Genomic DNA, 13,242 nt, shown 5'->3' with positions numbered 1-13,242 from the left:
CAATTATAATTCCTTGTTACATAGGCATTCATGCACACAATATAACTATAAAATTTGACAAATATCATTCCTCAGTGTTTTCCCTTTCCCTTCTCTCCTCCCTCCCTGACATCCCTTTCCTCTACTGATCTTTTTCTTTTTCTTCTCTAGCTTTCACATATGAGAAAATGTGCGACCAATTCAACTTTGTGAATTTGGCTTAATTTCACTTAACATAATGTTCTCGAGTTCCATCCATTTCCTGCAAATGACATAATTTCACTTTTCTTGATGGCTGAATAAAACTCCATTGTGTGTGTGTGTATGTGTGTGTGTGTGTGTACATTTTCTTTATCCATTAATCCATCGATGGACACCTAGACTGGTTTTGGCTATTGCGACTTGTGCTGCTATTAACATGAGTAAGCATGTATCACTGTAGTAGGATGACTTTAAATCTTTAGGATAAATACTGAGGAGTGGTATACCTGAGTCATATAGTGGTTCCCTTCCTAGTTTTTTGAGGAACCTCCATACTGATTTCCATAATAATTGTAGTAATTACAGTCCTACTAACTGTGTAAGTATTCTTTTTTTCCGCATCCTCTTCAGCATTTATTATTTGTACTCTTGATAATTCAAGCAGAATTTTGTTTTTGCTTTAATTTATTGTTCTCTCTTTTGTATTTCATTGGTTTTTGCTCTGTTCTTTATAACCTCTCTTTACTTGGGTTTTATTTGCTATTTTGTATATTCTTAGGGTGGAAACTAATATGATTGATTTTAAAGCTATTAATAATATAAACATTTTAAGCAATAAGTTTATCTCAAAATATGATTTTTTTAAATTATTCATTTCAGATATTTTCTAAATTTCTTGTGGTTTTTCTTGGCTCATGGATTATTTAGAAGTTTTTAAAAATTTTTTCCAGATATAGAGATTATTTGCCTAATATGCTAATTGATTTTTTTTAATAATTTCTGATGTAGTTGGAGAACAAATTCTCCAAAAGACCATTTTAGAGGCCAGGGATGTAGCTCGTACAGAGTAGACCACGTGCTTACCATGCATGAGGCTGTGTTTTATCCCTTCATTGCCACTAATATAAACAACAACAGCAACATCATCATCATCATAATGCTGTAGTGTTTTGAAGTTTATTGAGATCTTGTTTTATTCCATGATGGTGAATGTTCTGTATATATGTTTTATAATTGTTTGCTTTAAGTTTCTATAGATATCAATTAGATCAGATTGGTTAATAGTATAGTCCATGTCTTCCATGACTTATGTATTTGTTGTGTACTTGTCCTATTAGTTACGAAGAGAAGGCTACAAATTCTCCAACTGTGTTTTTTCTCTTGAATTTCATTTCCCCTTTTTACAAATTTTGAAATTGGCATTGGGTATGTACATATTTCATATTTGTATCTTGTTGGATTTCTCCTTTTATCATTATACAACTTCCTTCTACTTTTTAAAGACACTTTTTGTGTCTTCAAACTTAAAATGCATCTCTTGAACTGGGAATGTAGCTTCTTCCTAGCATGACTTAAGCCCTGGATTCAATCTCCAATACTTCAACAACAACAAAAACAAAATTGTGTCTCTTCCAGATAGTATACAGTGGTTCTTGCTTTTTATCCCAGTATGGCAATGTCTGCCATTTAGTTGGAATGTTTAATCTATTTTTAATTAATGAAATTATTTATATGATTGTGTGTAAGTCTATCATTTTGTCACTGTTTTCATTTGCTCCTTTTGTTTTTGTTTGTTTCTCCTATCCTGCTTCCTTGGTATTTTTAGTGTTCATTTTATTTTCTCAATTGGAATCTTAACTATACATTTTTTTTTTTTAAAATTGCTTTCTCAGTGTTTGCTCCAGTGCTAGTACTACACATCCTTAACTTACTGAAGTCTCTGTGTAGTCTGTTGTACCACTTCACTTTTTATGTCTGACCCTTCTTACTTCCTGCTCTGTACCTCCTACTTTTTACTTAATATGTGTCTTTTCCCTTTTTCAATTTATAAATATGATTTAATATAATTTCTCTTACTCAGTTTCTCCCTTCTTTGTGTTCCTGTTTTTGTATTTTTTATTTCCAAATTTTATCAACTATTTACAATGTTATTTTTGGTTTTATGCATATAGTTTTAAAAAATAGTCTTTTAAGATGAATACAAAACATGCACTTACTTTTAACACTTATATATCATTTCTGGTATTCTTCTTTCCTTCATGAAATCTGTGTTCCTATCTGTTATCGTCTGTGTTCATTCTGAGGAGCCTTCTTTATAATTCCTTGTAGTGTATGATGACTTCAAATGAATCTGTCAGCTCTAATTAATCTGAAAATACCTTTATTCTAGGGCTGGGGATGTGGCTCAAGCGGTAGCGCTCTCGCCTGGCATGCGTGCAGCCCGGGTTCGATCCTCAGCACCACATACAAATAAAGATGTTGTGTCCTCCAAAAACTAAAAAAATGAATATTAAAAATCTCTCTCTCTCTCTTTAAAAAAAAATCCTGCTATGATAACTTCAAATGAATCTGTCAGCTCTAATTAATCTGAAAATACCTTTATTCTATCCTGTTTCACTGATTTGAAATGCTCAGTTGATGGTATTTTTCTTCCAGCCCCTTAAAAATGTCATTCTGTATCTTTTGGCTCCCATTATGGTGAGGAGAAGTTAATGTTCTTTATATTGTTTACTCTTGTATGTATGCATTGTTTTCAGCCTTCTTTAAAGATTTTCTCTTTATCTTTGATCTTAAGCGGTTTGACCATGATATGCCTAGATATGAATTTGTTTGTATTTATTCTCTTTGGAGTTTTTGAACCTTTGGATCTGGTAAATGGTGTTCTTTGTTAACCCTTGAATCCCAAGTTTACAATTCTAAGACTATAATAAATATTCAGATATGATTTCAGAGTTACCAGATTTTTTTATTTGTTGCTCAATTTAAGTTTTTATAGATGTTCTACATCTGGGATGATGAGACAAAATGAGTTCAACTTAGAAATTTTTAGCTATTTTTTAGAGATTTTTTTTTCAACATCAAACTATTTATGGGGCTCCCATTATATATATGTTAGATTATCTGATATTGTTTCACAACTATGTGATGCCATATTTTTCTTTCTTTAACCATTTGTTTGTCAAATTGGTAATTTCTAATGCTCTGTCAAATGCGTGAAGTATTTTTTTTCCCCTTCTATCTCTAGTCTGCAGTGATACTTCCACCTACAGTTAGGTTCATTCAGTGTGTGTGTGTGTGTGTGTTTGTTTTCATTTGAGTTATTCAACTATTCATTCCTACAATTTTAATCCCCCACCTTTTTTTTTTTTTTAAATTACTGGGGATTGAACCTCAGGTTTCATGCATGCTTGGCAAGTATTCTACCACTGAGCTACATCCCTAGTCTCCTCTTGTTATTTTTTTTTTGGGGGGGCGGTGCGTGGATACCATGATTGAACTCAGGGACACTCAACGACTGAACCATATCCCCAGCCCTATTTTTTTTTTGGATTTTATTTAGAGACAGCATCTCACAAAGTTGCTTAGAGCCTTGCTTTTTCTGAGGCTGGCTTTGAACTCGTGATCCTCCTGCCTCAGCCTCCCAAGCCACTGGAGTTACAGGCATGTGCCACCAGACCCAGCCCTCTTTTTTTTTTTTTTTTTATAGTCTCAATTCTTCTCCTGACAATTCCTATCTAGTCACATATTCTTCTTTAAAAATGTTCCCCCCACCCCGGGCCATATTTATAATATAGATATACTTATATTATATATAATATATAATATATAATATTCTTTGGGCCATAATAGTTGTGCTAATGATTTTGCTCAATGTAATATTTGGGCCATCTTAATTTCTAATGAGATCTTTTTGCTTACAAGCCACATTTTCTTATTTCTCTGAATGTCTAGTAATTTTTAAATTACTTATTGGACTGTACTGATGATATACTGTAGAGATGCTGTGTTAAACACACACACACACACACACACACACACACACACACACACATATATGTTTTTATTTTAGTCAGCAACTTTGTTACTGTCTGATCACCTTCTATAGGTTTAGTTTTAAAATTTGTTAGGACAGATCTGTGGAAAGCCCAAGGTAATTCTCAGGCCCCTTTCACTTAACAAGAGTCATCCTCAGATTCTTCTTTCAATGTGGATATCATTAGAGCTTGGTTTTTAGGCTTTGATAATATTGGTGTACAGTAGGCTTTATGTGAGGGTGTGACTTTTGCTCCTAAGTTGAGGGCCATTTCAAGGTGAAGCCCAAGGTGTTAATGAGTTCTTTTCCCTCTGGCTAAGTTGGACTGCCAACGTTTCCTTATACTGCTTTGACCTCCAGTATTTCTTTATCATTTTAACCTTATTGGAGCCACTTACTTGTATTCCTCCTACATTTGGCTGAGGACTCTCAGGAAATCTTGTAAACCTCTCTGGCCTCTCTGCATAGCTTCCTTCTCCCCAGTGCCCTTGTCTGTGCTGTACTTGGACTTCAGCTTGTCATGCTACATAGTGACTGAAGGCAGAGAATCAGAGTGATTGTGGGCTCACCTTTTCCTTCTCTCTGAAGTCACATTTTATTTTGCCTTCTACAGTATGTGAAACAGTTGCATCATTTTGTCTAGTTTAATATTTATGAAAGAAAAAATAATCTAGAAAAAATTACTCTGTCATATTGGAAGTAGAAGTCTCCCACAGAAATTTTAAGGGGTTGAAGTAAACTTTAGTGGTAATTTAAAAGGGAAAGTAAACTTTTTCTTTCTTTCTCTTTTCTTTTTTTTTTTTTTTAAAGGAGTCTCACTATGTTGCCCAAGCTGGTGTTGAACTCCTAGTCTCAAGTGATCCTTCCACCTCAGCTTCTGAGTATCTAGGACTATAGGTGTGTACTCACACCCAATTGGTAAAGTGAATCTTGGTCTCTTATGATTAGAGTGAAAAAAAAGTAAAATGAACTTATGATGCTCATAGAATGAATCATTTCTCTGTAATCATTCTGCCTCCCACCACTAGTCACCTGTTTACTTCTCTCTTCACAAAGGAGACAAATTGAGTTCTGATACAGAAGAAAGCACGTAGAGAGATGCATAAGGGAGCATAATCGTCACACATTAGGCAAAAAGTTAAAGGGCTCCTAGACCTCTTTTTTTAATAACAAAATAAGCAGCTAAATTATAGCACTGTGCCAGGTACTAAAAAACTACCATAGAACATTTCTAAACAGTAAGAGTTCATTAAAAAACTTTTAATAAAGGATTTAAGTATAACAGTTATTTGCTCTATTAATTAAGTAAATGGCCCCAAATCAACTAAATTATCAAACAAAATAAACTTTGTCATAAGAAGCTGAAAATTGTTGGAAGCTTAGAAGTTTATTCTCAAAAGCGGGGTGTTGTAACCCCCTTCCATTTTCAGACCATTCACAGGATATGGCACAAATCCACAGCTAGAAAATGATTAAATTTTTTTCAAAGAAAACTTTAAAATAGTATTTCCTTTACAAAGTTCATGATGGAGAAGAGATAAGAAAAGGCACTCTCAGTGATACTCCCCAAAGCAGAAATGGATAAGGTAAAAAGGAAAAGAAAATTTGTTTTTGAAAGGTAATAAAGAAAAAGGGAAAATAGACAATAACTTCATTTATATTCTAGCAAGGTAAGCTGAGTTATGCAATAATAGGTGTTCACTAGATGAACTGGGGTAGCAAGGAGAAATAATATTTAGGCAGAAGGAGCAGAGAAAAAAAGATGCATGAAGGTTAGCATGTACTGGCAACATCCAGGGAGGGGATGTGAGAATGTGCTTTTCTTAATAAGGTAAAATATGATGTGGCTGCTGCTGGTCTGTATATCATGCTCTGAGTAGCAAAATTTTACCCTGATATTTATCAGTACTTCATTTCATTAAATACGAGTTGACCTTGTTTAGTTACTAAGTTGTCACCTTTTATTGAATTGAGTGGCAGGATGCATTATAATAAAATTTGAAATCATAATTTTTAAACTTGGGCTCAAATATTAGTATTATGACTAAATCACTATATAGCTATGAAAATAAATCAACCCATTTCTGTTCTCTGTTTTCTCATGTCTGAAATAGAATGCTTGCCACTTCATATAATTGTTGTTAGTCCTAGAAATGATATGTGTAAGTGCTTTGTAGGGAAAGGATGATTCAATTTGATAACTTCTTAAAAGCTGAAATTTTATGATTTAGAATAAAGTACAGTGAATGGTCTAATCCTAAAAAGTATTGATATATGATGATTATTTACCCTTTTTCTTTTTGAAGGGTATCACTTTTCTCAGTGATTCTTGGCAAATTGGAGAGATGGTTCTTTGTAGTTTTTGAAAGCTTCCACTACTTTCCTACCCCAAGACTCACTAATACTCATGGTGTAGTATGGCTATTGCAGATGGGAGTATTTTGTACTTCTGAATGTTTATACAAGTGTGGAAAACAGGTTGACTTGTAGTTTTATCTGATATTTAGAGATTTTTGTCATATAATTTTTATTACTTCTTGCTTATGGAAATTTTCCATATAACTTGCTATTTTCAGTTTGGTATGGGACAAGAATAGCCCTCTTCTGGGGGGCAGAGGACAATAGTCCATCCTGTTCACCACTGGAGCCTAGAAATAGGGTGACCAGTTTGTGTTACTCCCCAGGAGGAATGAAACTCAGGGAGGGAAGAGAGCAACAAAGACCTTGAAAGGAGACTCAAGGTTTTGGGGGCAGGAATTCTGGGGTCAAGGTGGTTCAAACCCCAGAAGAAGGGCATGGACTGTAGGTGGGTACATCCCTTTGATCCTGTTGACTCCTGGCCCTGTGGGGATAGACACAACCAGGCAGGCCAAAGCAGCCACTCTAAAGCCTGGAACAGGGGCCCAGGTTGTTGGGTAGGAATATATGAAGAAAATTAATCTGTAATGTCAGCTGTATTTTTTTAATTTTAGCCTATTAATTTATTTGCTTTATACTGTGGAATGTTTTATTTATGTGTGGGTTTTTAATTAATGACTCAAGGAGGTCACAAGCATCTTATTTAATTCAGTAGCTCTGAAATAGAAATAAGTCTTAGTAAGTTAAAAATATCTTACATTAAATATGTTTTTGCTAAAAAACATCATACTATAAACTTTGTTCCTTAACTCTATGCCTGTCCTTATGTTTGGATTTTTAGATCGACTTCAGCTCCCCAGGAATATGATTGAAAATAGCATGTTTGAGGAAGAGCCAGATGTGGTGGACTTAGCCAAAGAACCTTGTTTACATCCTCTAGAGCCTGATGAGGTGGAATATGAGCCCCGGGGTTCCCGACTGCTGGTGCGAGGTCTTGGAGAACATGAGATGGACGAGGATGAAGAGGATTATGAGTCATCTGCAAAACTACTGGGCATGTCCTTCATGAACAGAAGCTCAGGCCTTCGGAACAGTGCAGCTGGCTATAGGCAGAGTCCAGATGGGGCCTGTTCAGTACCCTCTGCAAGGACCTTGGTGGTCTGTGTTTTTGTCATTGTGGTTGCTATCTCTGTAATCATGGTGATTTACCTACTGCCTAGATGTACCTTTACCAAAGAAGGCTGCCATAAAAAAAATCAGTCAATGGAACTAATTCAGCCAGTTGCAACAAATGGGAAGTTATTTCCTTGGGCACAAATTAGGCTTCCCACTGCCATTATGCCACAGCGCTATGAACTTCACCTACACCCAAACCTAACCTCAATGACTTTCAGGGGTTCTGTGACAATTTCAGTTCTGGCTCTTCAGACCACATGGAATATCATTCTTCATAGCACAGGTCATAATATTTCAAGAGTGACTTTAATGTCAGCACTTTCAAGTCAAGAAAAAGAAGTTGAAATCCTGGAATATCCATATCATGAGCAAATTGCCATTGTTGCCCCTGAAGCCCTTCTAGCAGGACACAATTATACCATGAAGATAGAATATTCGGCAAATATGTCTAGTTCTTATTATGGGTTTTATGGTGTCAACTATACAGATGAAAGCAATGAGAAAAAGTATGTAGCCTTTTCTATGCTGTATGATGACTTCAGCAATATGGATCCCTTTTCCACAACAGACCTATTAACTGAAATTTTTTTTTTTTAATTTAAGAAGTTAGGTGCCCAATAGAATGGTGGTTTGGGAAAATATACCATTACTCTTTGGCAAAGCTTTGAGCATATATCATCGTGGGGTGCGGGGTAGGAGTTTGCTGATGGAAGGGGATGGATAAAGTTTTTGTCAGTTATATTCTGTATCATAAACCTTAAGTTATCTTCAGCTTTTACTGGTTTACTTATTCTATGATTCTAATTTTCTATCACCCTATGAAGTCTCTATAGGAAGCAGAATAAAGAGGAAAATGGATTATTCTTTAAGACCTATGTGCAGAATTTTTAGGACATGCTTAGTCAGATGGAGAAAGAGGACACAAAGCATGGTATGCTTATATATGCAATTTTTAGTACCCTTATCTTTACTGGTTTACTTTTTAAAGAAAATTCTAGTTTGACTATTGGATTCTGATGGAAATTTTTTAAAAGTTTAGGAGACAAAACATAAAAGTATTCAGCTACTTATTTGGATGATATATTTCTCCCTTTAATTCATAGCATATAGCTGGAATTTCCAAAAAGATAGATTTCACACTGTATATAGGTTATTCATAAATGGTTATGTCAGTTCTCTTATGTGCACAAAGTCTTTGTCATATCTGCTCAATGCAATTGGAGCATTCTCTCTATTACTTTGTGTACCAGTATATGAATTACTGATGTAGGCAATTTGGCTAATGTTCCTTGATGTATTATGAGAAATAGTTAGAAATGAATATTTTGAACCTATCTTAAGAAAACTTTTTGATCCTTCTCAAATGAGGAAACAGGCAAAGCAGTATCTGTACTTCTCTTCAGTAAGTAATTTTAGTTTTTCTTTCTATATAATACTTTTTTGGGAGAGGAGGGTACCAGGGATTGAACTCAGGGGCATTTGACCACTGAGCTACATTCCCAGCCATGTTTTGTATTTTATTTAGGAAAAGGGTCTTACTGAGTTGTTTAGCACCTTGTTTTTGCTGAGGATGACTTTGAACTTGCAATCCTCCTGTCCCAGACTCCCAAGCCACTGGGACTATAGGCGTGCCCACTTTCACAGCTTTATATATAATACTTTTAAAATAAATGACAATTCTGTTGCTACATTTCAATTCATATATTTGACATTGAACAAAAATTTATAATTGAAGTGGCAGTTTGGAGTTCTTGATTTTAGTCCCCTTTTTATAGTCATCATCATCCCTAAGAAATATAGGATGTACATAAAAAGAATGACTTAGTGTGCAAGCCCCTAACCATCTCATCTGATTAGATCATTGCCTCAGAGTCCTTGGGCCTATTACTGTATGATGGGAAGCATGAATGTTGTGTAGCAGAGTAAGGTGATTTTGGGTATGACTATTGACTCTTACCATGGACTGGTTGTATTGAACTTCAAGTGCACTTTCCTGAAAATCCAATGATAAACAAATCCATGTAGAACGTGCTAGAAAAATGGAGGTTTCTCAAAATTAAAAAATACAGTATTAAAATAGTATTTTAAAGTCTTAAAATAAATTAGCCACTGTGATACATTGCTTCCCTAGTTTACACCTCCTTTGTACATTGTTATCCCTAGCGCTTAGAATTCTCTTACCTGACCACCACCTAATTTGTTAATTGTTTTGAGCATTACTTGAGGAAGCTCTGAAACCACTATTATAAAAATGTAGGTTCATTAACATACCTGTTAGAGTAATGAAGGCCCTACATGATATCTTGGTAAAGGTACAAGTTTAGAAGATTATTTATACCTTTTAATATTTTATTATTTATACATTTTACTTATAATTCTGAGCAGTTTTTCTTTTTCTTTCACTTTTGATTATGCTTAGTTCTACTGGAAAAGTTTTTATACTTTCTTCTCTTTGAGGTATAATTAGAAAAAAATATTTAAACTAGTAGATAAAGTAATTAAGATATATATTCCTTGATTAGAAAATCAGCACGTATGTAACACCATGTATGGCCACTATGTGTGGTAAGGAAACTACCTGTGTGCTCTAAGTAGGGGACAGTGAGTAGTAACCTTGCAGTTAAACAGAAATTGTTGATGACAGACTTAAGATTCTAGGTGACAAAATGATACTAAAAGAACTAGCAGACAAATTTAAGATGGAAGTTCTTTTGTTCGTTTCTTCATCCTTCAGTCTTTTTCTTGAACTCTTGAAGCATCCTCTTAACAGATCTCCTGATCTGTAATATTACTATAATCTTCCCCACAACCCCCATTTTTTCATACTGATGTTGATTTGTTCCTATGCTTACTCATATTTCTGTATTTGTTTCTATAAGTTTAGATGACCATCCTGATCTTTGGCTTATAATCCTTCAGCAGTTCCTCATTTCTAAAGTGGTTTAGTTCAAGGCCTTTCATTTCTGGCCCTTGTTTTCCTCACAGCTCTTACCTGCTATATTAAACTTCGTGTGCACTTTCCTGAAAATCCAATGAAATAAAAGCCAATATTTACTGGGAGCTGAAGTGCAGAAACTGTTGCATTATCCCCTTATCCTCTTATCCTTTCAACCCCACTAAGAAGTAGATATTAACATATTCATTGTATAACTGAAGAAAATGAGGCACATAAAGCAACTCATTTGACATCTATGGCTAGCAGATGGCAGAGTGGGAACTAAAAACCAATGTCATTTGAATGACAGAGGGACATTCTTAGCCACTGTGATATATTGCTTCCCTAGTATACACCTCCTTTGCACATTGTTATCCCTAATACTTAGAACTCTCTTATCTGACCACCACCTAATTTGTTAATTGTCTTGAGCATTACTTGAGGAAGCTCTGAAACTAACTTTCTGAAAGCAAACATAGTCACCAATAAAAGAATGTGCTTCAAAGTATTCAGCCTATATAGAACAGATTATAATATCATCAAGAAGCAGCTTTCTCAAAGAGACTTTTGTATGAGATAGTTATTATTCCATCTCTTTTAATAGTAATCTAAGGTTTTATTTGTCTTAGAGTGTTATGATTTAATTTTAATCTATAAGTAGGCTCTTGTCTAAATAGTAGTAGAGATAACATAAAACTTTATTCCCTGGTCCCTTGTGGTCCTTCTGTTAACTAGGTAAGAACATTGGGGGCAGGGTAAAGAAATGGAATGTTAGAATGCTGATATGTTTATATTGTTTCACATATGTTGATTGCTATCTTTTTTGCAGCTTACCCAATTAGAAACAGTCATTTGGGCACACACTTACCAAGAAAAAAATACAGTAATTTTAAGTGTGGAAGAAGAATTGTGGTGATCTAGTATTTTTAATAAATATTAATATAGGACTTTGTGGATATAAATAGTTTTTATTATGATTAGTCTTATGTAATTTTCTCAAATACCTTGGGTGTTTGGAAGGGAATCCTGTCACTGATTTGCCCAAAGTTACATAGCTGGGAAATTGTAGAGTTTGGGTCTTCAGACTCCACTTTCCACACTGTTCCTTTTTTACTTATCATCTGACAGTGAAAACTAAACCCCAAACAAGAAAGGTTGCTACACAGTGGCTGTACATATGCCTTATGGCCTGGGAATGCACCACAGGGGCATACTTGCCCTGATTGTTTTATGGCCATTTGGATAATCTCCCAAATGGAGATTTGCTTTATTTCTCTACCTAATTGGAAATCTGCATTTTCCCCCCCTGTGTCTTTTTATACTTTCTTCCCAGCCTATAATTGAGGACTTTATATGCGTCATAGCCTTAATAGTTGCTACTGTGTGGGAGGGAGGAAATTTTTGATTCATCTCTGAGAGTAAAGGAAACCATAATACTACAGGACAGCTAGATTTTTCAGTCTTGATCAGGATGTAACCTGTGAACTTGAAGTTTAGTTTGGTGAAGCCAAAGTCTGTACAAAAGATTAGTGGCAATTAATGACAACCCTTCATATTGATCTTCCATCAGACACCTGTCCAAGACCTCCATGGCCAGCTGCAGCCTACCTTCCTGGCTTCATTTCTAACTACACTCAGCAGCTGCCCTAGTCCATGGACATACCTGCTCTCTTTCCTTGTGCTGCCCATTCTTCCTTGAGTCTACTCTCTTCCATTTTCTGCCTGCTCAAATATCCATGTTTTAAGGCCCTCTTCAGACTTTGTACCAGTTTCCTTAGAGTGTCTTTAGCCACTAGTCAGAATTTGTTTCCTACCCCTTGTCCCATTGCTTTGTTTTTACTGCCAGGACATGATTTACAACTTGATATGCTTCTGTGTATTGTATAAACCTCTGCCTCTCCTAGTTGATTATGGGTCCTTTAGGGACTGGATTGTACCATATTTATCTTAACACCCCTAGTACTTGGCAGGATGCCTTTGTATAGTAGGTGGTCAATAACTTTTGGATTGAATTTGCATTTTTTTAGGTACTTTGCAGCAACTCAGTTTGAACCCCTGGCAGCAAGATCTGCTTTTCCTTGCTTTGATGAACCAGTGTTTAAGGCCACATTTATCATCAGGATCATAAGGGATGAGCAATACACTGCTTTATCAAATATGCCTAAGGTACTGTGTGTTCCTTGAATGAAAAATTTTTGCTCTCTTTCTCTAAACACACTTGAATTACTTAAAATACTTAAATAAGTTTGAATATAGATATTAGTTGGAATCAGTTGGGAAGTCAGCCTGTGGAGCACTTGAAAGAGAAAGATTTGCTGAACCTAGAAAATAGGTGTAGGAAATGCAAAGTGTACTGAAGTTGTGCTGGTATTAATAGTGTGAAGTAGTACAAGATCAGAGACAGTGAATTTGCTATTGAAAACAGTGTATTTGATTTTATTTAATCACAATTGTTCTTATAATTTTACTAGTAAAGAAAAAATTGACGTCCTTGTAATTTGGAGGTCAACAACAAGAATAGGAGCCTCTTTCTTGAAGCAGCGGGGTGAAATCAATTAGAGTAGTTCTAAATAGAACCCATGAGGTCATTGGTTGTCTCAGACACCTGAGGGACTGTGTGCGGCCTGATAGAAGCCTCCTGGAACCCATGTGGCTAGTGGGGAGGAGCAGCCATACCCAGCAAGTCATGGAGCCCACCCCTCTAGGCAGCAGCCAACATGGTCTGTACTTAACTAAGACTGTACTCCAACAGCTCCACTTCGAGCCATACTCCTCACCT

General features: G+C 35.5%; 1 protein-coding gene across 1 annotated transcript in view; it reads left to right on the top strand.

The window, feature by feature from the left end:
* Lnpep (leucyl and cystinyl aminopeptidase) overlaps positions 1-13,242 on the top strand; it is a 96,457-nt gene that overhangs the window by 28,434 nt on the left and 54,781 nt on the right. The window contains exons 2-3 of the mRNA XM_027927598.2: positions 7,194-8,034; positions 12,491-12,629. Of these exons, the coding sequence (XP_027783399.2) occupies positions 7,194-8,034; positions 12,491-12,629 (980 nt within the window). The remainder of the gene's footprint in view (positions 1-7,193; positions 8,035-12,490; positions 12,630-13,242) is intronic.

The sequence above is a fragment of the Marmota flaviventris genome, chromosome 5 (genome assembly GCF_047511675.1).
Source record: "Marmota flaviventris isolate mMarFla1 chromosome 5, mMarFla1.hap1, whole genome shotgun sequence".
Classification (NCBI taxonomy): domain Eukaryota; kingdom Metazoa; phylum Chordata; class Mammalia; order Rodentia; family Sciuridae; genus Marmota; species Marmota flaviventris.
Note: the sequence above shows the minus strand (reverse complement) of the source record. Positions and strands in the feature narration are given on the sequence as shown.